Below are 27,950 nucleotides of genomic sequence, written 5' to 3'. Positions count from 1 at the left end.
AACATTGATTATAACATTTTCTATAGTAAGATGTGGATTGTTTAACTAAAAACTAACTTTAAATAGTAAAAACAACATTAGCTTATATAACAAAAACAACACACTGTATATTTTTTGTTTTTTATTTCTAAAAAAGGTCACAACAAACCATGGTCACTTTTCCTTTTATGACTACGGGTTATTGGCCATAAAACACAGTATGATAAAAATAATAAACAAACAGGAAAATTAAAAAGAACCACATGTTGTTCTTAGTTCTTCTTTTTTAACACATTAAGTAGCAGCAATAGAAACAACAAACGTAAGTATTTGATTTACAGCTTTTGTTTCAAGAAAATTTTTTTAATTAGAGTATTGAGATCTATTTTAATTTATATCATGTTTATTTTCTTTAAGAAAAATCTAAAGCATAAAAAAGTTATATTAATCTTAAATAAGTACCTTTGTAAAACATCTAGCTTTTAATAACTCTTTTAATTTTTTAATTTTAGCTTATTTTTTGCCTTAGCATGTTTACAATACGGTTCATACTCAATTTTTACAAAAAATATTTTAGAAAAAACGGCAAAAAAAAAACAAATAAAAACATGAGGAAGAAACATACGGTGAGTGATTGCTAAAAAAATTACTTAAAAATTTAACCTAATTTTTTTTTCTTTAATCAAATCAAAGTTGACCTCTCGACCACTTGAAGGTTTAACGAGGGCGCCAACGTCGACTGCGACGAGTGTCCGTTCGGGGGAAACACCCTTTGCGAGGAAAAGTTTTGAGGGTGATGGCCCCCGCCGCCGTCGTGCAATGACGACGACTCGTGGGTCAGGAACGTCGTCTTCGTCGCCACGCCCCTCCTGGAACGCTCCGACCCCGGGCTCCGGCGGTCGCCTTGGCAACAGCAGCACAGCAGCCCGCAGCCCTTCTGGTCGATGGGGCAGTTTTCGTTCTGGGGCCCGAAGGCGGCCAGCAACCCGCAGAAGAAGTAGTTGGAGTAGGCCCAGCTGACGGAGGTGGTCAGCATCAGGAATACCCCGAACCTGCGGTATGCGATGATGGAGGAGGATACGAGACCAAGGCCGGCTATGAAGGTGGTGCACATGGCGCACAAGAGGGCGCCGGAGAGCTTGGTGAGAACGTGCTCCACCCTGCGGTGGCGGTTGGACTTGTCCGGAGCTAACAGGTACGCTATGGCCACGTGGGAGGTGAAGTCGACTGACAGGCCGACCCCTATCGACAGGACCACGGACTCCATGACGTTGAGCTGCCACCCCATGAGGCACATGGACCCCATGACGGTGACCACGACGGAGGAGATTGTCAGGCAGGAGAAGAAAGTCACTATCAGGTTGAAGTTGGTGCTCAACGCCACGACAATGACAGCCACGATCAAGGAGAGCAGCAAGGAGTTCTTCGTGCTGAGGAGGAGCGCCCGCTGGAGGGAGTACATCTGCATGTTGGTGGGGAGGAACCACCCCTGCTTCAACCCGCGCGGAGCTCCTTTCAGCAGCCGCTGCATTTCGCTGTCGGTGCGCTCGTAAAAGTCCTCTATGACGTCATAGCGGTCGGTGGACACGTTGGTGGGAAACTCGAGGATGAGGACTCGCATCAGGTTGCGGTGGTCGAACCTGCGGAAAAAAAAATATTTAAATGAGGTTTCAACTGTTTTATGTTTATATGTATATATATATATATATTGTTGTTGGTTCTAATAAAGTTCAAACTAATTATAATTTATTAATAGTAAGGTTATTAGTTTATTTAAAGTGAACTTTTGTTTTAATTGTTTTATTCAAAATTATCTGATTGCTGTGTTCGAACATGTAAATATTCGCTTGCATGATATGATGTTTATTATTAAGTTTAAATATAATATTAGTACTTGCTTAGAAAAATTTTAAATTCTGACTAGTTCTCTGACATTAAAATTAAACTAAACTAAGTCAAAGTTTCCACTTAATTGAGTTCTTAAACAAAACATGGCTCACAGATTTATGTAAGTTGTATATTATAAAATTATAGACTTATAATAAAATCAAACAATTTTATTAATTTTTTGTATATTTTAGCAATTTATATACATTAACTGATGTAAAATTAGATACACAAATATTTATTTTATTTGTTTCAACAAGGTTAAAAGTAAACGTCATTAGTTATAACTTAAGACAGATAAAATATTATAATCTACTTTTCGCTCAGCTACATGTAAATGCAACTCGTTGATGTATTCGATGATGAATTGCTACATAAAAACTAATGAAGGGTTTTGTATGTAATTCAATCTATTTTCATTGAATGCCATATTTTTATTACAAGTTTAATGCTAAAATACGCAAATTAAGTTGCAATAAATAATTCGCAGTTGATTGTGATAAATGACTTGTCAGTTAGACTAACGCACTACAATTACATACAAGCTCATACAATTTACCTTTACTTAGCCATGGCTAAATTTTATATCAAAGTTTTAATAAGTAAACACTTTTTCCGGTGAATGTTAATATATAAATGTTAATCACTTTGAACAAGAATTTATTTATATCTGACGTGCTCTAATAGAACAAAAGTTTTTTTATAACAAAATTTCTTGAAAATTTAAATTTCGTGCTTTTCTTCTTGAAACCTATTTGAAAATTCTAATTGTTACACTTGAAACCAAAAGTATGCAAATAAATTTGATTTTTTTTATTCTGCAAATAATAAAATTTTTGATTGACTGTTGGACGGGCCTCGAACGCCTTAAAATTGACACAAATAGCTTTTTAAACGCCTCTGAAAAAAATCAAGATGAAAACTAAAAACAGAAAAGTGCATTAAAACGTGATGGACTTTCGATGAAAAGATATTAAGCTACTAATGCGCCCGTCTCAATATTTGATTGACGTCTGATGCGTCTCAGATCTGAGATAAGATCTCTGAACATTTCTATAAAGCAGCGGATTGTGCGCTTGGCTGCATTAAAATTTTCTCAAAAAAAAAATTGAAAGTTTAAGTTTTTTTTGAACTAAAAGCTTTCAGGCGTAATCGGCTTACGTTGAAAGCGGCGAGCTTTTGTTTTTGCGCAAAAATACTTTTTAAGCTCACTGATTCATTTTAAAGATTTCAAGAAATCAGCTGCTTTATAGGAACGTTTAAACTGAGTCGGTTTTATTGAGATTGAGTCCGGTCTATTTTTAAACGTTTCAAAAAGAAATTTTATTTGTTTACGATTTTGTAGCCAAATGTAATTTTGCTTTCAAATCAGGGCCGTGATAAAAATAGCTTTTAAATATCTAGCGGTTCTTAAAATTTCTACTGTTCACACTATCAGTCAAAAAATCTAAAAAGCTAAAAGTAAAAACCACAAGATTAACAGCTGCTGAGTTTACGCAAACTCCAATCATGGCAACAGGATTTTTTCGGCTGCAAATCACGACTTCTGTCGGTATTGATTTATTTCCAATTAAAAAATTTTTACAACAGTTTAAGAAACATTTTGATAGAAAAAAATAGAGAAATTAGATTGTCAATTAAAACAGGTTTTAAGCATCCAAGGACTTTCTAATTGTATGCCAACTTTATTTGCAACCACAAAGAGACATTGTAGAAAAGTAGATAAAAACTTTCTAAGAAAATCCGTCAAGCGTCAAACGGCGGTGCACGGTAGCAGCAAAATCACTAGAGCGTGACTGCAACCTTTCAATTTTCTGCATGACGAGCAGCAACTCTCACAGCACTGAAACGACCTTAAAAGGCTCAGAGCGTCCGAAATCTGCTCTAAACTTTTTTAATCCAGTGGAACCCGTCTGCTCCTGTTCGAAACAAAAAAGTTTCAATGGAAAAAGGAGCTTTTTTGTGTAGCGAACAGAAGTTTTTGTTGTAAACAGACAATGAATAAAGAGGCTATTTTGTAAGTAAAACAATAACTAAACGAAGAGGCTATTTTTGTTGTAATAGTTTTTTGAAGTAATGGACCGCTCAGGTGTCATTTGAACTTTTTTGAGAGCTAATGTGTGTGTTGGTGGATATTATCAAATAATGGGCGTTTTGTGATGTCAAATGACTGACAAGTGCTTTTAAATGAAAAACAAAAAACATCAGAAGTCATTTCAGAACATTGATGTTTTTAATGTGAAATAACCGATAGAATGCTGAAGTTTTTTTGTGGTATTTTAATTTGAAAGCTTTTTTGATCACAAAAACATATCAGCTAACTTCGGCGTTCAGTAGCTTGTTTTTAGTAGCATTAAAGTAGTAAGTAGTATCAAACAATGAGGCTTTTTGAGATGGGTGTCAGGTTGCTGACAATTGCTCTTAAATAGAAAACAATATGTACATGTCAAAAGTCAATTACGAACATGAAAGTTTTCATTGTTTACAGAAATTAAAAAAAATTGTTAGATTTAATTTTAAAAGCATTTTTGATCAAAAAGACATATCAGTTAACGTCAGCTTTTAGCAACTTGTTGAATTTTACTTCAAGTAGCATTAAAGTATTAAATAATATACAACAATGGGGCTTTTTGTGATGAGTGTCAAGTAACTGGCAGTTGCTCTTAAATAGAAAACATTATGTACATGTCAAAAGTCAATTACGAACATTAAAGTTTTCAATGCATATAGACCCCAAAAAAAAATTTAAATTAAATTTAAAAGCATTTTCGATCTAAAGAGCAGAGCAGTGTCAGTTTAGCAACTTGTTGAACTTTTTTAGAAAAAAGGAATTTAAATGCAGAAACATTCAAAACGGTAATTGTTACGTTTTGAGAAACACAAGAAAGCTTCCGAATGATTGGCTTCTGCGATCCTTTCAAAAACAAACGAGCAGTTAATTTGCCCGACCGGCAATCAATCTCCATTAGCGGCGGACAGATACAAATCAAACTACAAAAAAAAACTTTTTTTTCTGAAACTTTACTCATTCTCGGGCGCGCTGCGATTTTTATTTTTATGTTTATTTTGCGGCTCGTTAGGGCAAAATTCGACCCGCTAATCGAATTAAGGCCGATCGTGATTTTACTTTTCTGCCGCTGTTTGTTTGTGTGTGCAAAAAAAAAAAGTAACTTTATCCGTTCGGCAGGTTTTTCGTGAGTCTTTTTAAAACGCAGGTATGTTGTAATTGTTTATATAATACTTTTTGATGTTATTTTATGATGAGTGTTTAAAACTATGCTTTTGCAGTTTAAAACTATTTATAAATAATAGGTAAAAGTAACTTTATCAGGGCAGGTTTTTCGTGAGTCTTTTTGAAACGCAGGTATGTTGCAAATATTTTTGAAATTTTTTTGAATGATGTTTTCTATAAATTGAATGTTTGAAACTATAGTTTTGCCGCTTAAAAACAATTTATAAATAATAAGGAAGAGTAAGTTTATCTGTTTGGCAGGTTTTACCGCGGGTCGATTTTTTACTTGAAGATATGTCGATTGTGTTTTTCTTCGAATTTTTATTGATGTTTTATCTAAAAAGCATGTTTTAAGCTACGCTTTTGCGCAGTTTAAAAATAGGTCAAAAAGCTAGGAAAATGCAGCAATTTTTATTGATTTATTCAGAGAGCGCTCGAAAACAAAAAGTTTTATTTTGGAAATCTCGAGATAAGCCGATACTTGAGCGGCACTTGAAACAAGAGTGGAAAACAAATTCAAGTGATTCAAGGTTCAACTCGGAATCACGACATTTCAACCTTTTGATAGTATAATAAAATATATTTTGAAAATTTAAACTTTAGGTGCACGGAAAAACTTGAACTTTGAGAGTGCGCTAAACTTCAGGGCTTCAATTTCAAAATTTATGAATCAATTAACTCTGAATATTTGAACTCACGTTTCTATATGTTGAACTTAAAACTAAGTTAGAAATAAAATGAAAAAAACGTAACATAACTCGGAATCAAGACACTTGAACCTAAGTTGTAATAAAACTTTTTTTTTAATAAACTTAAGGTGCGCACAAAAACTTGAACTTTATAAAAAGCGCATTAAACTTAAGGGGCGGAGATTAAAACAAAGTTTATGTTTCAATAAGTCGAACGCATTTGAATTGAGCATTATTTTGCCAATGAATGAGCTAAAGTGCATACAATCGTACGCGGGCGGAAAGGAAAATATTATTTTAAAGTCTTTGGGGTTTATAATGCCTCGAAATCCTTTTCAACGAAACCGTCGCGCACCGGGAATATGAAAAACAATAAACAAAGAAAGAAACTGCACGGTGCCATTTAGCGTTTTGTCGGTCATAAAACTGTGTGTTTTGAGAATTTTTATTAATATTTCAGATGTTGTTAAATGCTCGTGTCTTTCATCGGCTTCGCGGTAATTTTGTTTTCTTTCGTCGGATGTGGAATTGCTTTAATGTTGATTTGAGTTATTGTGTTTTTAAAACCCTTTAGATTTGTTGGAGCGAAAATGGAATATTATTAATTTGATCGTGTGTGGCATTAGGTATTTAAGAATAAATTATTAAATCATGAAATTTGAATATTTGAGGTAGAATTAGTACTTTAAATTTCAATAAAAATATATCGTTTAAAGCTAATTTTTTTTATTTATGGTAATATGAAAATAAGCTGCATCTTAATTTAATTAGTTTCTAAACCTATTTGAACTTTAATGCTTTTTGTTTGTCAACTAAAACCTCAAATATTAAAAAAAAAAGTTTTTATACGAACATGTTTTCAAAACAATATTAGTTCAATTAAGGTAATATGGAAAAATTAGGTTATATATGTTAAACACACTCAAAAAAAAAAGACTTAAATTAATTTCGTAAATTGTTTGTATTTTATCCATAAATCATACAAATATCTGTAAACTTTTAAAAACAAAGCATCAAAAATAACATTTCAGTTGTAGTGGTTATTATTTATGCTGAAAATTACCTTTATATAAATGTTAAGTCTATTGGAGATAAATGTAAAGTAAACATGTTTAAATTTCAAACTAGAGATAAACTGTTTTTAGTCTTCACAAACCAAATAAAAATAAATTTTTATTCGTTCAAAATTAAATTGTAGTCTTAATGAAAGTGTCACAAACCTAAAAACTTAAATAAACATATTTTTTACTACATACATGGGTACAATGGCTCTTTAAAGGACTCTTAAACTTTATGAATAAAAAATTAGTAAGTATAAATATTCCTGAATTCTAATTGTGAGGAATACACATGGAATATTTTAAGAGCAGTTTGAACAGTTTAAAAAGGTCTAAATTCCTCTTAATTTAGGTTGCTGTAATTAAATTAAACAACATAATATGTGATAGGACTTAACTTTTCTGCACAATGATCATGTTAAAAATAATTTTAGTCGTATTTTTGAAATTAAAGGACGTTGTTTTGATTTTATACCAAAATAAAATCATATTTTAATAAAATATAAGCTGAATAAGTGATTTATAATGAGAAAATAAAAATTAACTTTAGTGGAAACTAAAGTATTTCCTGCTTATCGCTTGTAAAGCACAAATATTATCTTGCTTATTAGGCCCTACAAATGTTAGATATGACAGACTTTTGACAAATAAATTGGCTTGATAATTCAAAGCACTTAAAATTAAATTATTGTTCGTCTTTATTTTGTAACAATATTTCTGGGTTCAGCTACTTGAGATTTAGTAGTAAATCAACCTAATACACTTTTCTCATAAGACAAACTTTCGATAAACTTTTTTTAATAAATAAAGTTTACACGGGTCACCATGATACGTTTACCAATAAAAATAACTTAAGAAAAAAAGCAATTTAAAAAACAACGCAAATACTTCCTTGGTACGGGCCACCATAAGTCAGATTAAATAAAAAGTCACACTAATACCTTACGTTTAAAATTAAAAAAAATATTAAGAAAAAATAAACAAATAACCTTGTTCCGGGCGACCACAAATTACATTAATACCTTACGTTTATAACTAAAATTTAAACAAAAAATTATTTAGAAAAAAAATATAATTTACCTCGGTCCGGGCGACCACGAGTCCCTCCTCTGCGCCCGGTCCACCCTTACCACCGCCTCCTTCACGCACTCGTCGAAGATGTGCGGCGCCATGGGGAACTCCCCCACCTCGCAACACTTGTGGGAATCCCCCTTTTCGCACTTCCGCCGCGTCCACATCTCGAACTTTTCCATCTCGCACCGGTTCAGGTAGTTTCCCCACAGCTGCGAGTCGTCGCTGGGCGGCGTCTGGAGGAAGGGGAGCTTCCGGACGTTGGAGCAAAAGTTCATCAGCCACCGCTGCGACTGCCTGGAAGTCAGGTTGCTGCCGCGCACCCGCAGGACCTCGCCGCCGCCCAGGTCGGGGTCCAGGTAGCTGGCGAAGCGGTGGTTGGGGGCGTGGTCCGTGTTCTCGACTCCGAAAACGACCCGCACGGACAGGTTGGTGCGCGTCATCTCGGCGTGAAAGGGGAACTTTTTGGCGTCGCGGGCGAACTTTTGCAGCTTGTGGCCGTCGACGAAGTACTGGAAGTCCTCGTAGCCGCTACTCGAAGGGAGCTGCACCCCAGGTTGCCACAGCAACGCGTACAAGCAGAAAGAGGTGGCCGCGGCGCACAAGCACACCCCGACCCACCTGAAGCGCACGACGAACAAAAGGTGGACGCTGTGCACCATCAAGTGGTAGAAGTCGTCCGCCACCCGGCGCACTTTCGCCACCACTTTCCACACCCCGTTCCTGTGCTTCCCCGCTTTCGGGGCGTACGTGACGTGGCCGAGGTGCTTGTGGTGAAACAGGACGGCCGCCGGGAGGAGCAAGAGAGTGATCAATAAATTGCAGATGACAGCAACCCCCGTGTAGATGGCGAAGCACTTGACCGCGGTGACCTGCGACGACGCGTTGCTGAGGAACGCCACCCCGGTCGTTATGCCCGTCACGCCCAATGATTTCGAGGCGTGCATCCACGCGTTTCTTGCGACCACGCCCATCCTGTGCTCCGGCGGGTCCCTCTTCAGCTTCAGCTGCGGGTGAAAGGCGCTCGCCGAAAAGGTCCGGTCGTCGGAGGCGCACTGCTGCCATATGCTGACGTAGAGTATGACGTTGTCGGCCCCGATGCCCAGCATGACGAGGACCGCAGTCAGGTTCAAGAAGGGGAAGAAGCGCAGGCCGAGAAAGAGGTGGTAGACGAGGTAGGAGGTGGACATGGCCATAACTGTAACCAGGACGCAAGAGAGGGTCAGAAAGACGGAGCCGGAGTAGAGGACGATGAGGGCGACGACGAAGACGGCGGCGATCACCGGGTATATGACGTCATACTGCAGCTGCTGGGCGAACACCCACCCCTTCACTTTCAGGTCCACCGACGAGACCCTGACGTCACCGATTTCCAATTTTCCGTTGAACTTGTCGAAGTAGTACCTGACAACCCGCTCCTCCCTGTACGTTTCCATGGGCAGGTACGTCATCGACTTGCTGACGTATAAAATATTGTTCAGACTATCGGAGCTGGCATTATCGATGACGTAGTGCAGGAGGGAGTAGACCGCGTTGTCAGCAATGCACTCTTTGGGTATTTCCCCCGAACAGGAATCAAACGTCCACTGGTTCCTGGCGGCGTGGCAGTAGCTCTTCAGCTGGCCGTCGTGGTAAAACGGCGCGCACTTTTCCACTTTCGCCCTCGCAACGTCCAAGTCCTCCTGGGTCAGGTTCATGCAGGTGTTGGTGCCTGACAGTCTGGCAACGAAGTTTGGGAGCGACAGTGCCGGGCAGCAGGACCTCTCCACGCCGTGGTTGCACTCGGAGCGGAAGGAAACGTGGTCCAAGAGTTGGGACTGCAGTTGGCACATGGACCTGACGTTGCGCAGGGTCCACAGGTTGTCGCCGTTTTTGGCTTCGAACACCCAACGCGGCTGGCTGGCCCCTGTGTGAAAAAGTACATTGTAACGTCATAATAGATAAAAAGGCTTGTGAAAAATAAAAAAATTAACTCGTGAAAAAAGACTAATACGGAAAAAAACGCGGCTGGCTGGCCCCTGTGTGAAAAAGTACATTGTAACGTCATAATAGATAAAAAGGCTTGTGAAAAATAAAAAAATTAACTCGTGAAAAAAGACTAATACGGAAAAAAATATTTTGTTATTACATCATACTGGCAGCTGGTAGCGGCCAAACCGACGGACAGCTAAATTTCACTAAAAAAAAATTTTGCTGTGTTACGTCATAATCGCTTTTGAATAACAAGATTTGGCTTGAAAGACACAAAAAAAGCTTATGTGTGTGAAAGCTTGTTTAAAACCAAGCGTGAAATTTAATACTAAATTGGATCTGTTTAAAAAAAGCGTTTAAAAGCCGCGAAAAATAGTTGTGGTGGCAGAAGAAGGCTAATTGGGCTGGCGTCTTTATAAATGCCCGGATAAGCGACTGAATGATTAATTGATCACAATTGGGCAGTTGATATCACTATTATTATGTAATTGAAAGCTCTTGAAAATTCATTCGATTAAAAAGTGCGTTGGACACTTGATATATAGTGAAGAGATTACATTCTACTATAAAAGCTTACTTTTTTGAAAATTTTTAATTTATTTTTAACCGTATATGCCAGTCATAGTAAACTTACTATTTTGAATAATTTTAAATATAAATTAATACTTCAAATCTTCATTTTAAATCAACAGTTCAACGTGAGAACTGAAACAATAGCGACGGTATTGTGTTACTAACAAGAAACCGTCGAAACTCCCAACCGAGTATGTATTACAACTTGGCAGCTAATCAAAAGAAACTTCTCAAACTTTTCCCTTGTTTGATGAAAACTCCCCTAATTAAAATTTCTCCTGAGTACCGATGATCATCGGAGCGTAAGAAAACTGAGGGGGCGAATTCATCCAACTGTGACTTTCCCATGACCCCTTGATGAACAAAGCCTAATTAAAAGTTCGAAAAGTATCAGTAAATTTCCGAGCTCGCTGATACGCTTGGATGGTTTTTGAGTCACGATTGCTGAAGTGACAACTTGGGATTAGCGGTTGTCACTTGAAGCACTTGGCAAGTTCAAAAAATTGATTTTTTGGAAGTTTTTAAAAGAAGTTTTGTTAAAGTTCAAGGCTTGTAAAGTAATATTCTATATGAAACCAAAATATTTTTTAAGAGATGCTAATAAAATGAACATGATAATTGAAACTAGTGAGTTTGTTATAATTTTTGTTGAAAAAGAATGCTTACTGTAAGTCTTTTATACTTACTGTGGAAGTTTCTTTTAAATATGAGTGTAAAAAAGAAATACTGTAGGGTCAATAAACTACAAAACAGCACTAAAGACAATAAGAAGATATTACAAAATTCATGTACAATACAGCTAAAATTTATTCTAACAGCTGATTCAAATTAGCTGCTTACAAATTTAAAACTTCGTTTTATGTTGTTGAGATATTTTATTTAAGAATTTATTTACAAATTAAATTTAATAAAAGATGAAACAAAAAGTGACGCAGTCAAATTTTCAATTGACACTTTAATTCTTATAAAAAAAAACTTAAAACTTGAACAGCTGTTTGTTAATAACAAAAACCATAAAAATTCTATCATTTGGACTTTGTTAAGTAAAAATAAAATTAATGTATTAAAACATCTAACTTGGGTTCTGGTAATAAAAGCTTCTGATAATAAAACCAGAACGCAAAAAAAATAAAATATACTACACAGCTTTGCTATGTTTAATTGACAAAGCTGTATTTTACAATAAATACAATTAAAACGAAACAGGAATAATTAAACGTATCTCACTTGGGTTCTGACAGAAATAGCTTTTTGTGAAATTCCATTCGTCGACGCTCCTCATCGGAGAATCGTCCCTCACCGAGTACTGTGACGTCATATTGTCGTCGTAGTACTCCAGCGACGTCATGTTGAAACTCGTAGAGTCTTCGATGACGTCACCGCTGATGACGTCACCGCTCACGTCACGGCGCGATCTAGTTCCCTTTCTCCTGTTCTTTTTGTTTTTGCGGCGGTTCTTGCTCCTTTTCTGCTTTTTGCTTTTCTTTGTTTTCTTTGGTTTCTTCACCTGAAATTAATTGCACGATTTTAAAGATAAAAAAAATATTTTGATAAGAAATGATACTCAGACAATTTATAGATTTAATTTAAATACATAAACAAGTAATGATTGACAAATAAAAATTGATGAATTTTGCTCATTTTCTTCTACAAAGCCTATTTATTACTCATTTTGATATCTAACGATTAAAATTGCATAATATAAAAGTAATTAAAAATTATATTTTTTACAATTCTTTACAAGTGTGTTTAAGAAACTCAATCAAAGCGTGTTGATATTTAGCGATTGAAATCCTCGGCTGATCCGACTTGAATTGAGCACCGTGAAATTGGAGGTAGTAAATAGTAGCAGAAAGAAAAACATAATTTGAGTGGTGAATGCCATTTAATTTGGTAATTTCTACCCGGTGTATTGGGTTACCGCGCTTAAGTGCTGTATCAGGTCACAATGCAATCTTTCAGCGCAAAGTATCTTTCATTGTTTGAGCTTTTTCAAGAAGCAAGCTGGAGCTGAAAGCCGAAACTAAAAGTCGGCTACGGTTCATGCGATTTGCCATTAACACTTTGCAGTGTTTCAATAATTATTGACGTCGGTGGAAAATTTTTCGTGTGAAAACAGCTACTAAACCTATCAGGAAAATTGAAACTTTGAAAGCTTATTACCATCAACAAAATGTGCTTTTTGATTTGTGAAAATGTAAACATTTAGCATGCTTTTGAAACACCATACAGCGTTGCACTCAAACGAAAGTGTTTGAATAATCGCCTGCTTGGCAGCCTTAACGAGGCCATCAAAGAGCGCGGCACTTCAAATGATTAATTGCCCGTTCTATTAACCGCTTGTGTTTACAAATTAGCGAGCAGCAAGGCACTTGAGAAAAACAGCAGCTGAAAGTAAACCGCCCAGCTCTCTGCCAACTGATTGCTTTGATAAAACTCGGCGTGGCAACTGAAAACCAAGCGTTGTTGCCATGGCAGCTACCTGGGTGCCCACAGATCACTCTGATGGCCTGAGCCCTCTAATCAAATTAACATAGCAGCACGGGAAGAGAGAACAATGAAAGGCAAAGAGAGAACGAGGTAATTCAATTTGTACCTGCTGACGCTTTTTCTGAACAAAAAAGTTTTTTGTTGCTACTTTTTCCTTGGCCGCCTTCCAGCCCCGCACTGGCTGCCGGTTCCGCTCGCGCGCCAATTAAAAGCGCCGTTTCGGTCCGAAATCATAGAAGCGTATCATGCTCAGTCCATTAACTAATCAGGCGACAGGCGAACAATTGCGACTGCTACTGTTTGTTCCGTGCTCACTCGGGCGTGTCGGTTCGCCCCGGTGACCCTTCGTTGTCGTGACGACGGTTTTCATGACAACAAGAAATTGGGGACACGTTTTAGTTACGCAGCGGTAAAAGCACACCATAATGAGTCTGTTGGTGGAAGGTTTTTGTGACGTCATACAGACTCGGTGCGAGTCGGGTTACCATGGAAACAGAAAACCGCCAATTAGGTGACTCACTTTGCCCACTGAAAATTTTCTTGTTGTTTTTACTTTGAATAATTTTTATGCGTAAAATAAACTAAAGGTTCACATATTTTTCAGAAGATTTAAATATTATACAAGAGGCTCTAAATAATGATAAAAGTGTAAAGCGCTACAACTATAGAAAAAAGAACAAAAAATATTAATAAACATCTTAAAACTTAATAAGCTCTGATCTGTTAATAAGATAAGTACATAGACGCTGTTTGCCAGGTTTGCTTTCAGCTAATCGAAGCACAAAAAAGTGTATTCACGTTTGTTTACCTGCGCGTAATACGCACATAAGCCCCACCGCGCAAAATTGGGCTTAATGGCAACATTAAAACCTGACGAGATCCGCTTCTTCATGCATAGAATGATAAGAAGCCCATTGTGCCGGCTACACATCTTAAAAGATATTCGGCGAACAATGGCGGTTTTTTTTGAAACTTTCGTCTTTTGAAAAGCGGAAGGAAAGGCTCTCGTCAAAATTCGAAAATAATCACCGCAAAATTGCTACGCGAATTTTTCGGTGGCAACCAGTCGAGCGTGAAAAGTTCGCGAAAAGCTTTAGTTTATCATTTGTTACTGCTGTAAGGATGCCGGGGTGAAGAAGTCTGAATGGCAGGAAGATTAATTTGCCAGCAGAATTAAGCATCAGCGTTTTGTTTTGCCTAATTAGCGGTGCGAGAGCACTGACCTCTGCGAAGCAAAATCAGCGAAGTTAACACGACTTGCGGTGTTTTGACTGAAAATTAAAAAGTCAGTTTTGAGCTATTAAGAACCGGTTTATTTTGGTCTATTTGTGCAGCAATCGTAAAGTAATTACGCTCGCCAAATTAAACGACTTCCTTTTCAACGAGTAAAAATAAGTTTTATGATCCAAAACCTTGAACTTTATTTAGACGAAACGGAACGTTTTATTGATTTTAGAGCAGAAATAAAATTAAAAATACTAAAATACATTTTTTGGAGTTTTTTATCAAAAATTAATTCAAAAACTAACTAGTGAAAATAAGAGTTTTCTTATTTAAAGCAGCTGATTTTATTTGTATGTTTATAAAAGCAATGTTTGATGAAAATATTTGTTTATTTTCAATCTAGTAATATGTCAAAACAACCATAGTTTTAGAGAAAAGTTTCTCTTCTTTTGATAGCTTTGTTATCAAAAATTCATCAACAACAATTCGTTTTTAAAAAACAACACCAAGAATTTTCTTATAAAAATAGGTACTCATACTTGGTTGTTTATAAAAAAATTCACGAAAATATCTGTTTGTTTCCAATCTAATATCATGTCAAAACTAGCATTATTTAAAGAAAAACAACCTCTCTATTTTCGACAGTTTCTTTATCAGATTTGTCCTCAGTAAACATTTATGAATCAGATGCCGAAAGATGCTTATCGCGGAGGAGCGAGCGAACAAAAAAAGAGCAAGCAACCGACGGAAGTCTCGAGAGGGGGGAAAAAAACAAGGCAGGTTGTCATGGTGACAAAACTGCGTTGTTACGTGAACGGAATGTGTATTAATATTTCATTATACTTCAGAGTTCACTTTTCACGTTGTGGTTTAGCAGGCAGTTTGTTGCATTTATTATGTTTTGTAGCACTTTATTAAGTGCTTCTGCAAAAGTTACACGCCTTTTTAAGCGTGTCAAAGCCTGCCTACTTAGCTTCAGTTTTTTGACTGTTTTAGATTTAATTGATTTTGTCCAGTCTGGTCTAAACTTAAAAGTTCGAACGTATTTTAAAAACATTAAAAATCTGACACAAGCTTGTCTACTTGGTTTGAAACTTTTAATTTTTCAGAATAGTTATTCGTACCCAGTCTGGCCAGAGGTTTCAAAAAACTGACAACAGACATAACCGAAAATATATTATTAATTTTCTAGCAACTCTTTTTTAAACAAAAAATTTTATTTTGATTCTGCAGAAAACGAATACAGCAGTTATAAGTAATCGTTTCCATTTTCCTCAAAAAAAAACTTTCGACCTTTTGAACTGGAAAATTGACGTTCGAATTTACATAAACAAAAGGGCAATTTAATCCCGGTTACCTCTGTTACGTCATAATTACCTTGGCGACTTCTTGTGCTTTTGGCGGCGTGGCAGGACTCAAATAAGTCAGAAGTTACTACAGAATTTTTTTAAAAACTACTAAATAAAAGTTTGAAAACATGTTTAAATGTATAAGGTGCCTCATAACTTTAATTTTAAATGCTTGAGACTTTCTTAAAACTTTTTGTGCGCATGAGTTTGAAAAAAAAATCGGTAAAACTCAGCAGTGCAGTTACATTATTACGTCATAATTACCTTTTCCTCAACCTTGTACTTTTCGCGGCACGGTAGGGTTGAGAACCTGTTTTCGCGGCAGTAGGAGTCGGTGAGCTCCGTCAGTTTCCTCCAGGTGATCAGCTTCGTGCTCAGCTCCGTACCTCTGACCTCGAACCCCTTTAAAAGATAATTTATAACTTTAAAGATACCATGTTAAAATAAGAACTACATCGAAGGCATTAAAGATGTTTATTGTCTTTGAAATACTTATAGGTATAAAAAGTAAGCATTAAGAAAAATTTAAGTTTAACTTATTTTTAACCTCTGACCTCGAACCCCTTGGAAAAATAATAAGTTAACAGATTTAATATTGAAGTTAAAACTACCTTAAAGGCATTGAAAATGTTTATTGTCTCTAAAAATACTTATAGGTCAAATAAAACAAGTGCTAAATTTTTATGTTTTATATTCTTAAAAATCTAAACAACTTTAATGAAATGATAGAATTTATTTTTTTTTATAATACTGCATTTTAATAGTTAGCACACTGTTAGTTAAAAACCATGTTAAAATACCGTAATTGAAAAATTGATAAAATAGTTTACTAGAATGAGTTGTTCTGCTTTCTTTAAAAGATTCTCAATTTAAGGACAGCCTTTTTCCATGTAAACATAAAGTATTTTGATGATGCAGACCAGATACTTTGAATACGCAAAAACCAGAAAGTTAAATATTTGCTCATGAAAGAAGGCTCCTCTCTCTTTCATAAGTTATCCAGAGTCCACTATTCCTAAATGTTTTATTCGCTCCAACTTGACTTAAATATTTAACGAGATTTTTTTGATGAATGGACAGAAAAACAAAAGCTAAAGTTCATAACGTCTCTTCAAGTGCTAAATGCATATTTCAATATTTAAACTGCGGGCAATGTAGCTAAAAATAAACCGATTTCATTGAACGCAACGGAAAACGGTCACGTAGAAAGTTGATAAATTTTTAATTGAATTGTTTCGCTCGAGCTTGTAGAACGACATGTGCTTCATGAGCAGCCAAGAAAATTTGGAAATTAAAATTAAATGAACGTGAGATACCGAGGTCGGGATTTTATTAAAACTTGTGTCGGGGATGAAAAACAATTAACCTCCATTGATTTTGCTGTGAACTCTACAAGCTACATTGTCAGCGTGTTGAACTGTTATTACATTAAAGTTTTTGAGAGTCTACTTCTACAAAGAAAAGTTTTTCAAAACTCAATATTTTTCACTAAAAAATATAACCACCTAATTTTTTATGGTGTAAGCTTTTAGCCTATATTAAACTGTCAGAACTTGTTAAATTTGTAAACTAGTAACTAATGTAGATGAACTACTCACAAAAAGCACATAATTATGTTGTTTACATCTTGTGTAACATATTCTAAAGAAATGGTTACCTTTTGACTTGAGCTGCATTAAGTTGTTAAAAAGTAATCATAAAGTAAACAAAGTGTCGTGAAAAAAATTAGCAGAAGTGTTCAGTAGTTCACACCAATTCTGGTTACATTAGCAAATGAGAAGTTTACTCTTTATTAAGTTGTTGAACAGCTTGTTATGAAGAAAAGAAGTTATAAAGTAAACAAAATGTCACGAAAAAAGTAGCAGGAGTCTTCAAAAATTGTCACCAAATTTTGGTTACAACAACTAATGGTCAATTTACTTTAACATTTAAACAGTTAATCTTTTTTCTAAATGTGCCTAAATTATAAATTAAAGCTCACAATTTAATTGTTAGTTTTTGACCAGCTCATGAGTTAAATAAATTTTTGTTTATCAAACACAAATTTATTTGACTTAACAGCAAAAACGCAGACTTTTTACTACCAGACGCAGATAAAAAAAAGGAGTAAAACCGAAAATACTTCTCGTGATTTCATCGACCATTACACTCATAATCCTTTTAAATTATGACGGCAAACTCAAGTTGAGAAATTTAATCTACAGACAAGACGACTGCCGCTTGTCAAGTTTTACATTTTTTGCAGTCGTCAAAATCATACTTGTTCGAATTCAAACATAAAATTAATAATGTTCTTCCTTGTACTTATCAAACGCACCAGTTAAGTTTCACGGCCGCTAGAAACTTGTACATCATTGAGAGTCGGCCTTCTCTTTTTTGTTAAGCTACAAAATAATCCCCCTAAATTTGATTGATGGGGACTTTTTTTTCTAGCATTGATCTGATTGCCTTACATTTTCTACCTAATTGCCGGCTTTTCAGATAACAAATTAGCGAAAAACAAGAAGGCCGAGCCCGGATAAAAAATATTTAAATCTTTTAAAGGCTTTACTTTATCTAAAAGCGAATCGACGGGTAATTAATTTATTATCAGGGACAACACTCGAAACTTTTAAAAGTGAAAATAGCACCAGTTTGCAGTGTAAACACCCGCCGATAAAACGCGCTAATCGCCGGCAGTGAAAACAAGCTGAAGCGTCACAATCTAAATAAAATATAAAAAAATAAAGAGATACAATTTTATGTTTTACACAGAAATACCCCCGAGGCGCATAAACAAAGGGCTCGGCGCGTTAGACACATAAGCTAATAGCTTCATTATTAATAAGCGCGTTAAAGAAACTGCTACAAACATCACCAGATTATAGCTTTAAAAATTTTTGATTGAACTTGTTTTTGATAAGCAGGCGTCGAAACGTCCCAAGACGTCGGTTAATCCCTGCTAATTAATCACTTAATGGGCGAAATGGTTGTTTTGTGGGATTATTTTTCATTGCGGTTTTCGGTTATGTGTCGCGGTCTTGTTGTAATTAATATGTGGAGGTTTACGATTGTTTCAAACTTTCTTGACCTCTTAATTGGATGTTTTTAATTCTGAGCTCAGTTAAGGTGAACTTTATGATTTTTAATTAAAAATATGAACTTTGCGTTTACAAGCTTTTACAAAAAATGTGTTATTCTTGTTTTTATAAGTAAAAAATAAATAAAATAAATTAAGTGCTTTTTGGTTTGATGTCAAAAAACAGTTTTTCAGAGCTTTTGAGAACCAGCAATAATTTTATATGAAATAGCTTCAAAGTTAAAAACATGAAAAAGTTCTTAAACTTTATTTTAAGACCACAGACTTGTAAAAAGTTATAAAAGAAGTTTTATGAAATTGTTCAAGTTAATTAAAGACGTGAAAAAGTTCTCGAAAAATCATTTTCAATTTTGTCACGACCGCAGAGCATATCAGAAGGCCGCAAGTTCACTCAACGCATTCGTTGTTCTTATTCATACAATTAAAAAAAACATTTTCATGAAAAACTACTTTTTGACTCAAAGCCAAGAAAAGTTGTTTTAGAACTCGTAAAGGACCAGCAGTAGTTCTTAATGAAATTTTTGAAACGCTTAAGACGTGAAAATGTTCTCGAAATGCAATTTTCAATTTTTTCTCGACCGCAAAGCTATCAAAAGACCGCAAATTCACTTCAACTAGCAGACAACAAAGCGACTTTTCACACGTCAAATTATCACCTCCGATAAAAAAAAAATATATTTGAAATACTAGTGCGTCTCACCGCGTCTCGAGAGCGGCTGGGAAATAAACAAAAACGCATTGTGACGTCATAATAGACCGTCGAAGTTTCCGCGCAAACTTTCTCAACAATCGCACATCGTAGATTGGTCGTCGGAGTTTTGATTGGGCGGTAATTTGCCCGCGATGCGAGGTAATCATTTGTTTATTTTTCGTTATAAATCGATAAAAAAAATATCGTATGATTTTAAAGTTTTACGTTCGGTCAAACAGTCGTGATTTGTCTATTTTTTTGACCCAAACAAATAATATCTTAAAAATCAAAAAACATAAGTCTAATTTGTTTTCAATGATATTTCTTCTCATAAAAATAGATAAAGGGTAATTGTTACAAGCGCAATTTAAAGTTTTAAAGTATTGTTAAGTTTTTCAGAAAACCATTAAAACATGTTTTATGAGTAGAAGTTATATAAAAAAATATTCATTTAACAACAGTTGTATTCACTTACGATTTTTATTACATCCATTTCAACTCAGCGTAAATGTAAATTTTATGTTTCGCATACTAATTAGCATTAAAGTATTAATTTGCAAACAAGATACATATTTCTCTGAAAAATTTCCGGTTCGGTTCGCATCAAAAACCGTCACTTTCATCGTAAAAAGCTTTTAAAAAAATAACATCGAGTTATTGTCTCCATTAAGTCTGAGGACAGATTAAATTAATTCGAGGTTAATTCACACGGAACTGCTGGGATGTACGTAAAAAAATTTGCATTTGAATTTTTTAGACTGCTTATAAAATGAGTTAAATGTTTATGTAACTTTGTTACAATTTTTACATTACCACAGTAGTTATATTCAAAAACACTAAAGTTAGTAAGCGTTTTTTTTTAGTATTTTACAGCAAAATAAGTGCAAATATTTTTACATATCTATCTAACTATTTTAAAACTTTTAAAGTATTGTTTATCAAAAAAAAATAAAGGTCATACGTCTATCTGTCTTGTTAATGTTAAAAACCTGTCAACAAAAACAAAGCGGATCACAAAAAGTCACAAGTGCACTGTTGAGAATTGAGCGGAAAACTTTCGCATGTCACAAGGGCTATGTGTGACGTCACGTAAGAGTTGTTTGTGACGTGTTGTTTTCAATTGCTCGATTTCAAACACGAAACTCATACATCTAACGGTTTGTCACTTGTTAAGATTTATTTGTCCCTTAAACTTCCTTTATTTGTCTGCTCATAACAGGCAAGTGACTTTCATCATTCATTCTTGCGAACAATTTTTTTTTTAATAAACTAAAATTTACTTGAACCGTTTTTTTTTAATTAAAAGTGTTTCGCTGACCACCGAAAGGTTGCCTTTTTTTGAGACAACTTAAATTTGAACTTGAGCTTACTGTCATGTTTTATCAATGTTTGGAGTATTTACAAAAATAAATCATTCTATATAAGAATGTTCAGCTGTGCTGGGCAAAATGTTTTCGTTTCCGTCTTCTGGCGCAAAAACTTTCAAAACAGCTTATTGACAAAATCGCCTTTTTGCTCAGGAAAACAGATTATCGTGTTTTCGACTCTCAGTAAGTCTTTTGCACAGAGCAGCAGAAGGTAATGTAGCTGGCAGCTGTTGTTTGTGCAGAATGTCGTGTATGCGTGTAGTCAGCTGTCTAATCTGTTGCGCGATCAGCAACTTTGCGAACTGTCAGCTAATTAATAACCATTTACTTGCGCTGTTGCAAAACATTGAAATGTTAGCTTTTTTTTTCAATGATTTCTACATGCTGTGGTTTGCAAGCCGCAATACGTAATGTTGTTTTTGTTTAAAATTTATTTTTTATCTGTTAAAACAAACTGAACCTTATTCTTCTTTTTCAATAGGTTGCTAGTTTCTTGTTAGTCGATTTAAAAATATTTAGCAATATTTTATAAAAGTTTAAGCCTCAAAACGTAATTTATGCATTTTAATTATGACATTAGATTTTAAAAAAACATCTAGTCTTGTTGTTATTTTCAAATTAAACTGTTTACTTTTTGAAGTCGTTTTAAAACCTTCAGGACAATGCATTAAAGTTCAAGTTGAAAAACTTTTGGACAAACTTTTTAAAACTCAAAAAAAATGTTTTAAGTTAATTTTAAAATGTTTTAAAACAATTATTATTGTTATGTGAACTTTAACAATCGCTTTCAAGCTTTGATCTCTGTGCAAAAAACACACAAAGTTGTCATTTGCCAGCCCGTAATTACATATTTGAGGTGCCTTAATTTCAAAAACTGCCTTATCACAACGAAAAATATTTAAACTTTGCAAACGACCGTCCGCTCGACATTTCGTGATTTTTTATGCAGTAATTACAAGGCTAGCAGGAAAACAATAAATAAAATCTTTGAACTGCTTGAAGTTACATACACGGAAAGTTTTCTAAAAACATGGTTTATATATGACATTCGCTTAGTTTTGTTAAATGAATTTAAATTAGAGAGACTATTAACAAAAGTTAAAAGTTCCTGTATATATAAAATAAATAAAACACAGTATTTTGTAGAAAAACTGTTCACTTTCCTTCAAAACAGATCTATTTGCCTTTTTATAGATTTTCAGACACTTATACTTATATGTGGGCCTTTTGGTTTATATTTTGTAAACAAAGTGTTTGTTTCAGAAAAATCATTGTATATTATTTAAAAAAATATATGTACGAGTAATTAAAATTACTCACTTTTGATGGCTCCGTAAAGTCTGGAGCTGGTATGAAGAAGACGTTGATCGTGGTCACGATCCCGGTAAGGACGAGACACAAACCGATGATGATGGAAGGATAGTTGCTCTGCAGCCAGAAGAACCTGGAATATAGAGTATAGGTAATAATAAAATCTATTTTTGTTCTTAAGCCAGAAGAACCTGGAATGTAGAGTAATAATAAGTTAGCTAAATTGAAATTTAATAGTACTATTAAGGGAAACAAATAGTATAAAGTATTAATTTTAGGTTTTATTTGTTGTTTTTATTAATCTGATGATAATAGAAGGATAGTTGTTCTAACTAGTGAACAGGTGAAGTTTGAATTTTTTGACGTTGATAACGACTCAGTGTTAGAGACATAGTTGGAACGTAATAGTTTGATGAAGTATGAAGTGTTAGAAAAGCAGTTAGAATAATAAAGAATCTAAGTACTTAAATCAATATTTATAAAAGGTAATAATGTTTTGAAAAATTGAAAAATTCTCAAGCTCAACATGACAAAAAATAGTTTATCAAGTTCAGGTTTATCAAAACTCGATTTTCAAAGAGATAACGCTGTCTCTTCTAATTAAGAAACAAATTTAATAGATACTATTTATTGAAAAGGACAGCATTAGCATTCTGAAACTCGAGTTTCAATGAACCTAAAGTTTTCTGTTGATTATATCTTTAATTTCTATTTAAAATAAGCAAGTTTCTAAATAACTATTAGTAAGTTTTAATATTTGATGGCTATAAAAAATGTATAAAGGACAATGTAGTAGAACTTTTAAATATTTACACTATAATTTAGTAGTGTAAATGCTAATAGGATTGTTAGTTTATTTTTTAAATCAATTTCCTTAATAAAACATTGTAAAAATTAATTTTAAGTTATGTGTTTTTGTAAACTTAAAGTATTATTCGAAGCTTAATTTAAGTTAAACTTATGCTTTTTATAGAACATGTGTCAAAAACATATGAATAAAAACAGATGAGGCAAAAGTATTATAGTATTTTAAAAACGAATCATCTGACATAAATTAACTTTTTCTTTGTTAAAGAAGTAGGAAAAGTAAGCAGTTGTAAAGCTTTTTAGCAACTTAACTTAACCAAAACTCGTGATCAATAACATGTGTAGAAAATTGTGAAATTAAAGACATATGACAAAAGAAGCGTAAATTCTTAAATGATATCATCCAACATAAAACTTTTTTCTGTGTTAAACAACTAGGGGAACAGCAGCAGTTGTGAAACGAAATATGTAAGCCGTTTCATGCTAATTTCATGCAAATTTGCCGTAACAAGCTTACCGGGCATGAAAACAGTTCGCGTTTCCAAAAAAGGCGGCCTTGCAGCTAAACGGGGAAATTTTCCACGGCCTAAATTTGTTTTCGGACAAAGTCGCTACCGTAAAAGTTTTTTTTTTTGCAAAATAATAAGCAGTGAATGACGTAGTAAATGGTTTTAAAATAGTTTGGAAACGCTCTGATAGCTTCCGGTTATTGCGTTGTTTTATTTACCATCACAACTTATTTTTATTTCTTATATTGTGAGTAAAGCAAGTTGTAAAACTAATTTAGTGTTTGAACCGAAAACTCTTATGATTTTTAAAATACTTTACAACAGACGGTCTTTGACTAAAAGAAAAACTATTAGTTTACAATGTTTTTGTTGTAAATATTATTCGTTTTCAATTTTTTTTTCAGTTTACATTAAAAACAAACTTAAAACTTATGTTTATAAATGTTTTTGAAACAAATAGTAAAGTAATTGAAGAGTAGCAAATAATTTTAAATAAAAATAAAAAAAACTAAAACAAAAAAGTTTACACTGTAAATAGATTGGTTTAAAAGTTCTAAACTGTATAAACACTAACAAAAAAGCAAAAGTTTTACAAAACTAACAAGTTAGTTTGCTTTCTCATACGTTATAAAATTTTTTATTTGAAAGTAACTTTTAAAAACTAGTTCAGTTGTTTACTTTTTTACTTATGTTTTCAAAATTGTCAAAAAATTATAGAGTAATCAATTAATCAACTCATAACCAAATTAAACGTATTAGTATTAAGATAATGCAATAAAACAATGATAAAACTAGATTTACAGTCTCATCATTAATCAGACTCATAGACATCGCTTGATCAATTAAAATTTAAAATTCCCTCCAACGAAACTAACTACCCGATATTCATTTCCTCAATCTAAAACAACTTATTTCAAAATTACAATAAAGTAACTATACCAAATAAATAAAATAAATTTATCATAAATCAAAGTTTAAATTCAATAAACAACCAAGTTCAAAGGTGATAATAAGCCAAATAAAAAATCCCCTTTTATGAGAAACTAACCACCCGATTTTTATTTAAATTAATTTTACGAATATAATGATAAAACTAGACTTACAAACTCAGAATCAACTAAATTCAGAGACATCACTTGATCAATTAAAATTTAAAGAAATCCCCTCTAACGAAACTAACCACCCGATGTTTATCTCCTCCATCTTCCTCTATCAAGACTTACAACAATATAAAAATAAAATAAGAATACTATGACAAAATATAAATATCCCCTTTTATGAGAAACTCACCACCCGATGTTTATTTCCTCCATTTTTCTCTCGTACCTCCTCCTCTCCATGCACCTCAACCTTTCCTCGCAGTCCTGCCCCCTAGTGGTCGACGATGAGTAGGACGAAGACGCGGCCCTGATTTCCATCATGTCCGTCTCCATGTTTCGAATGTCGAACGTTTTGAACTTTTCAATATTTTTCAGGTTTTTTTTTTCAAGTCTTCACGTCTTGCGCATTTCTCGTTTGTTTGAAATTTTAGTTTTGTTTTATTTGCCTGCAGATGATTTGTCGTAAAAAATTTTAAAAAAAATATCATCAAAAACTTACTACATTTAAACTTAACTAAGTTTGTTATGATATCGGAAATTAGAAATAATTTAATTTTTTGCCTGCGGATGATTAGTCGATTAAAGGTCTTAAGTACACGGTCATTAGTATATATAAGTATTTTCTTTTTTGAATAATTTATATTAAAGTTATAATAATCAGGTATTTAGTTATTTGAAATTAACTAAGTTTGTCGTAATACTGGGAACTAAAAAAATATATATAGTACTTTAGAAGAAAATCCAAACTTGTAAATTTATTTTTTGGTAGTTGTAGCTTAAACCAAAACTAGTCTATTTAAAGTATTTAGAAAATTCTCAAAAACAATTCTCTAATTCTTTTCAAAGAATGTCAGTGTATCCACTCTAGTGCTACTTAAGCAGAGTAATCACCGAAACTACAAAAGAAAAGCAAGTCGGAGCTGTCTTGTTGTGGCTTTCAAGAAGGAGCACTTTGGCTTCTCTCATAGAAGTTAAACTGAGGGCACACAGCAAAGTCATTGTGGGGGCAATGAACAATGGCTTAATCCAGCTGCCCTTGAAAGCTTCTACTTTTCACTGAACTGACACTCAAGCGCCCGATACCATCTCAATTTCGATGCCACTGTCAAGTCAGATATGTGTGCTTGAAAAGGCATTGACTTTTTTTTTGTTTTATCAGGAAAAAGCATCTGGACTTGATGTTTTTGTTATGAAAAATTATATGCATACTTAGATGTTTTGATTTTCAATGATGTTTATTTAGATATTAAGAAGTTTAACTTATTTAATTAAAACAAAAATGATATATCATGTGTAATTCTATCAGGTGTTCGGTATTTTCAATGTTTTTTGTAAAATGACAGATATTTATATGTTTTAACTCGCAGAGCTACTTATAAGAATTAATAAAACTAATAAGTGTAACAATTTTTTTATTTTTTGTATTCAAGTCCGCACTTCGTTGTTTTTTTTTAAATTAATTACCGAGTAGGGACGCACATTGTCGATGAAATTTAATTTAATAAACATGCAGTTGAGTACAGCAAGAGCAATAATGTAACTTGACAGAAATATTGCCAAGTAAAACAAGCACAGGGATAATTTTAATTTATTTTCAACAACAGGAGATAGACAGCGTTTGGTAGAAAAAATCAATACCTGCTGTTTTCATAACACAGTTTATTAAAACTCGAAATATGAAGAATATTATTTCTTATTTGATATGTTTTTATAACTTATATTGCAAATAGGACTAATCGTTTATAAAACTTTGCTCTTTTTTTAAATCAAAACTAACATCCTTAACTTTTAGGATATTTAATAGATTTTTTTTGAAATCAATAAAATATTATCTTTAATTATAACGCAAAAAAGTACCTAAATTAAGAAAAAAAGTTTGAAAATTAGAAATAAATAGTAAACATAGGCTTATAATGAAGAGCTAAAAGTATGAAGTTGATTTTTTTTAAATACATATATTATAATTTACTTAAAAACCCTTAATGTTCAAGGGATTGATTTAACAAAATAAAGTTGCAAGCTTCGAGTAAGTTAATTATATACGTTGTTAAGTTTTTTAAAAAATTACTAAATACCAAAAAAAAAAAATTAAAATGACAACATCTGTTGTTAAAACTTATCTAAATGCACATTTTGTCTTTTCTTTTTTTGCAGATTAGAACCGAAAACTGTGACTAAACTAAACTTTACAAAACAACAATTGTACCTTTCTTAACTGTGACACACCAATAAACAAATAATTAACTGGCAGTTAATCACCAACTCAACGCTCCAACAAACAGATTTTCAAGGCAACAACACTCGAAGCGAAAAAGTTACCAAAAAGCACTCTAGATATCGAAGCAAAACAAAAATCGAGACGGCTTTCAAAAACGAGAGAATGAAAAAAAACGAGAGAGAGATGCGCGTGCTCACCGGAGCGCGACGAAATCTCATTAAGGCGCTCGCACTGCCACTGTTGCCTCCGTCCTCTCCTGCTGGCTGTACTACGCGCTCGTTTGTCGACGCTCGCCTCGCGCTAATTTGTTTGTCAACTTCTTGACAGCCGCAAGCGCGCCTCGAGACGAGCTGCTTGTTAACACTTGCTGCTTTTTTTTTGAGGTGGTTAGTTATTTGTGTGCTTGTAATTTTTAAGTTGCGATTTTGAAGGGTTTCGTTCCCTTGAGTCCCGTTTTGAGCTTTACTGCTTGTTTATTTGATTTTAAGCAATGAAATGATTAAGTTTACCACAATTTTTTTTTGTAAACATTTTTAAATTCTAATAAAGAAAAAGGAGACATTTAAAAATTAGTACACATATATAAAACTTAACGTGATATTACTTTGATGGATTAGGAAACACATTTAAATTAGTTTTTCACAGAAAAAAGTTGTTTTACAAAGTTTGTTTATTACAAGCTGAACTATTTGATTATTTTAAGCAGTAAATTAAATTAACTTTTTGACGTTATTACTATTTTAAATTAACAAAGACTGTTTATGCTAAGAGTTAAAGACTTAGATAAAATAAAAAACTTAAGTCTTTTCAAATTAACTTATTACAAGTTTAAACAAATAATAGCTTAAATTAAAAATTACACTTATGTCTAAAACATTATAAAACCCTTAAAAAGTTACCTCTCTGTATTCGAGTACTGTATATATTTTATTTAAATAAACTACAAACTATAACTTTAAATGCTACAAAACTAAAATAAAAAACAAATATTTAGTTCAACAAAAATCAACTAGGCTGAAATTTTGTTATTTATATTATCCAATTGAACTTGTTGGTTTTTATTTTCCAATATTACAAACAGACAACAAAAACACACAAAAATTCAACAATAAAGCTGCTTTCAAAAAACTCATACAAATATGTTTTTCATAAATCAGCCAGCTTTCATATGAGAGCCCATTTAAACTTAGCAGCAAAGTTGTGAGAAAAAGTCTGCAACTCTCTATTGTTTTGCAGCGTCTTCTAGTGGTTATTTGTTTCATAACTCTTGAGTGTTTTTTTACCAAATAAATTGCTACAAAGTGTTAATATTTAGGTTGGTACAAAAAATGTTTTTAAAAGAAAA

At 33.6% G+C, this 27,950-nt stretch overlaps 1 protein-coding gene across 1 annotated transcript; it reads right to left on the bottom strand.

Annotated features, from left to right (window-relative positions):
* Window positions 1-285: 285 nt before the first annotated feature.
* LOC145835259 (protein dispatched homolog 1-like) lies at window positions 286-24,824 on the bottom strand. Its single transcript, XM_082942831.1, has 6 exons — window positions 24,578-24,824; window positions 21,981-22,104; window positions 15,788-15,925; window positions 11,688-11,967; window positions 7,926-9,822; window positions 286-1,619 (listed from the first exon to the last, which is right to left on the bottom strand). The coding sequence occupies exons 1-6, from the start codon at window positions 24,718-24,720 to the stop codon at window positions 662-664; spliced, it is 3,540 nt and encodes a 1,179-aa protein (XP_082798957.1). The 5' UTR covers window positions 24,721-24,824; the 3' UTR covers window positions 286-661.
* Window positions 24,825-27,950: the final 3,126 nt, after the last annotated feature.

The sequence above is a fragment of the Thalia democratica genome, chromosome 4, assembly GCF_965202585.1.
Source record: "Thalia democratica chromosome 4, ktThaDemo2.hap1.1, whole genome shotgun sequence".
NCBI classification, from domain to species: Eukaryota; Metazoa; Chordata; class Thaliacea; order Salpida; family Salpidae; genus Thalia; species Thalia democratica.
Note: the sequence above shows the minus strand (reverse complement) of the source record. Positions and strands in the feature narration are given on the sequence as shown.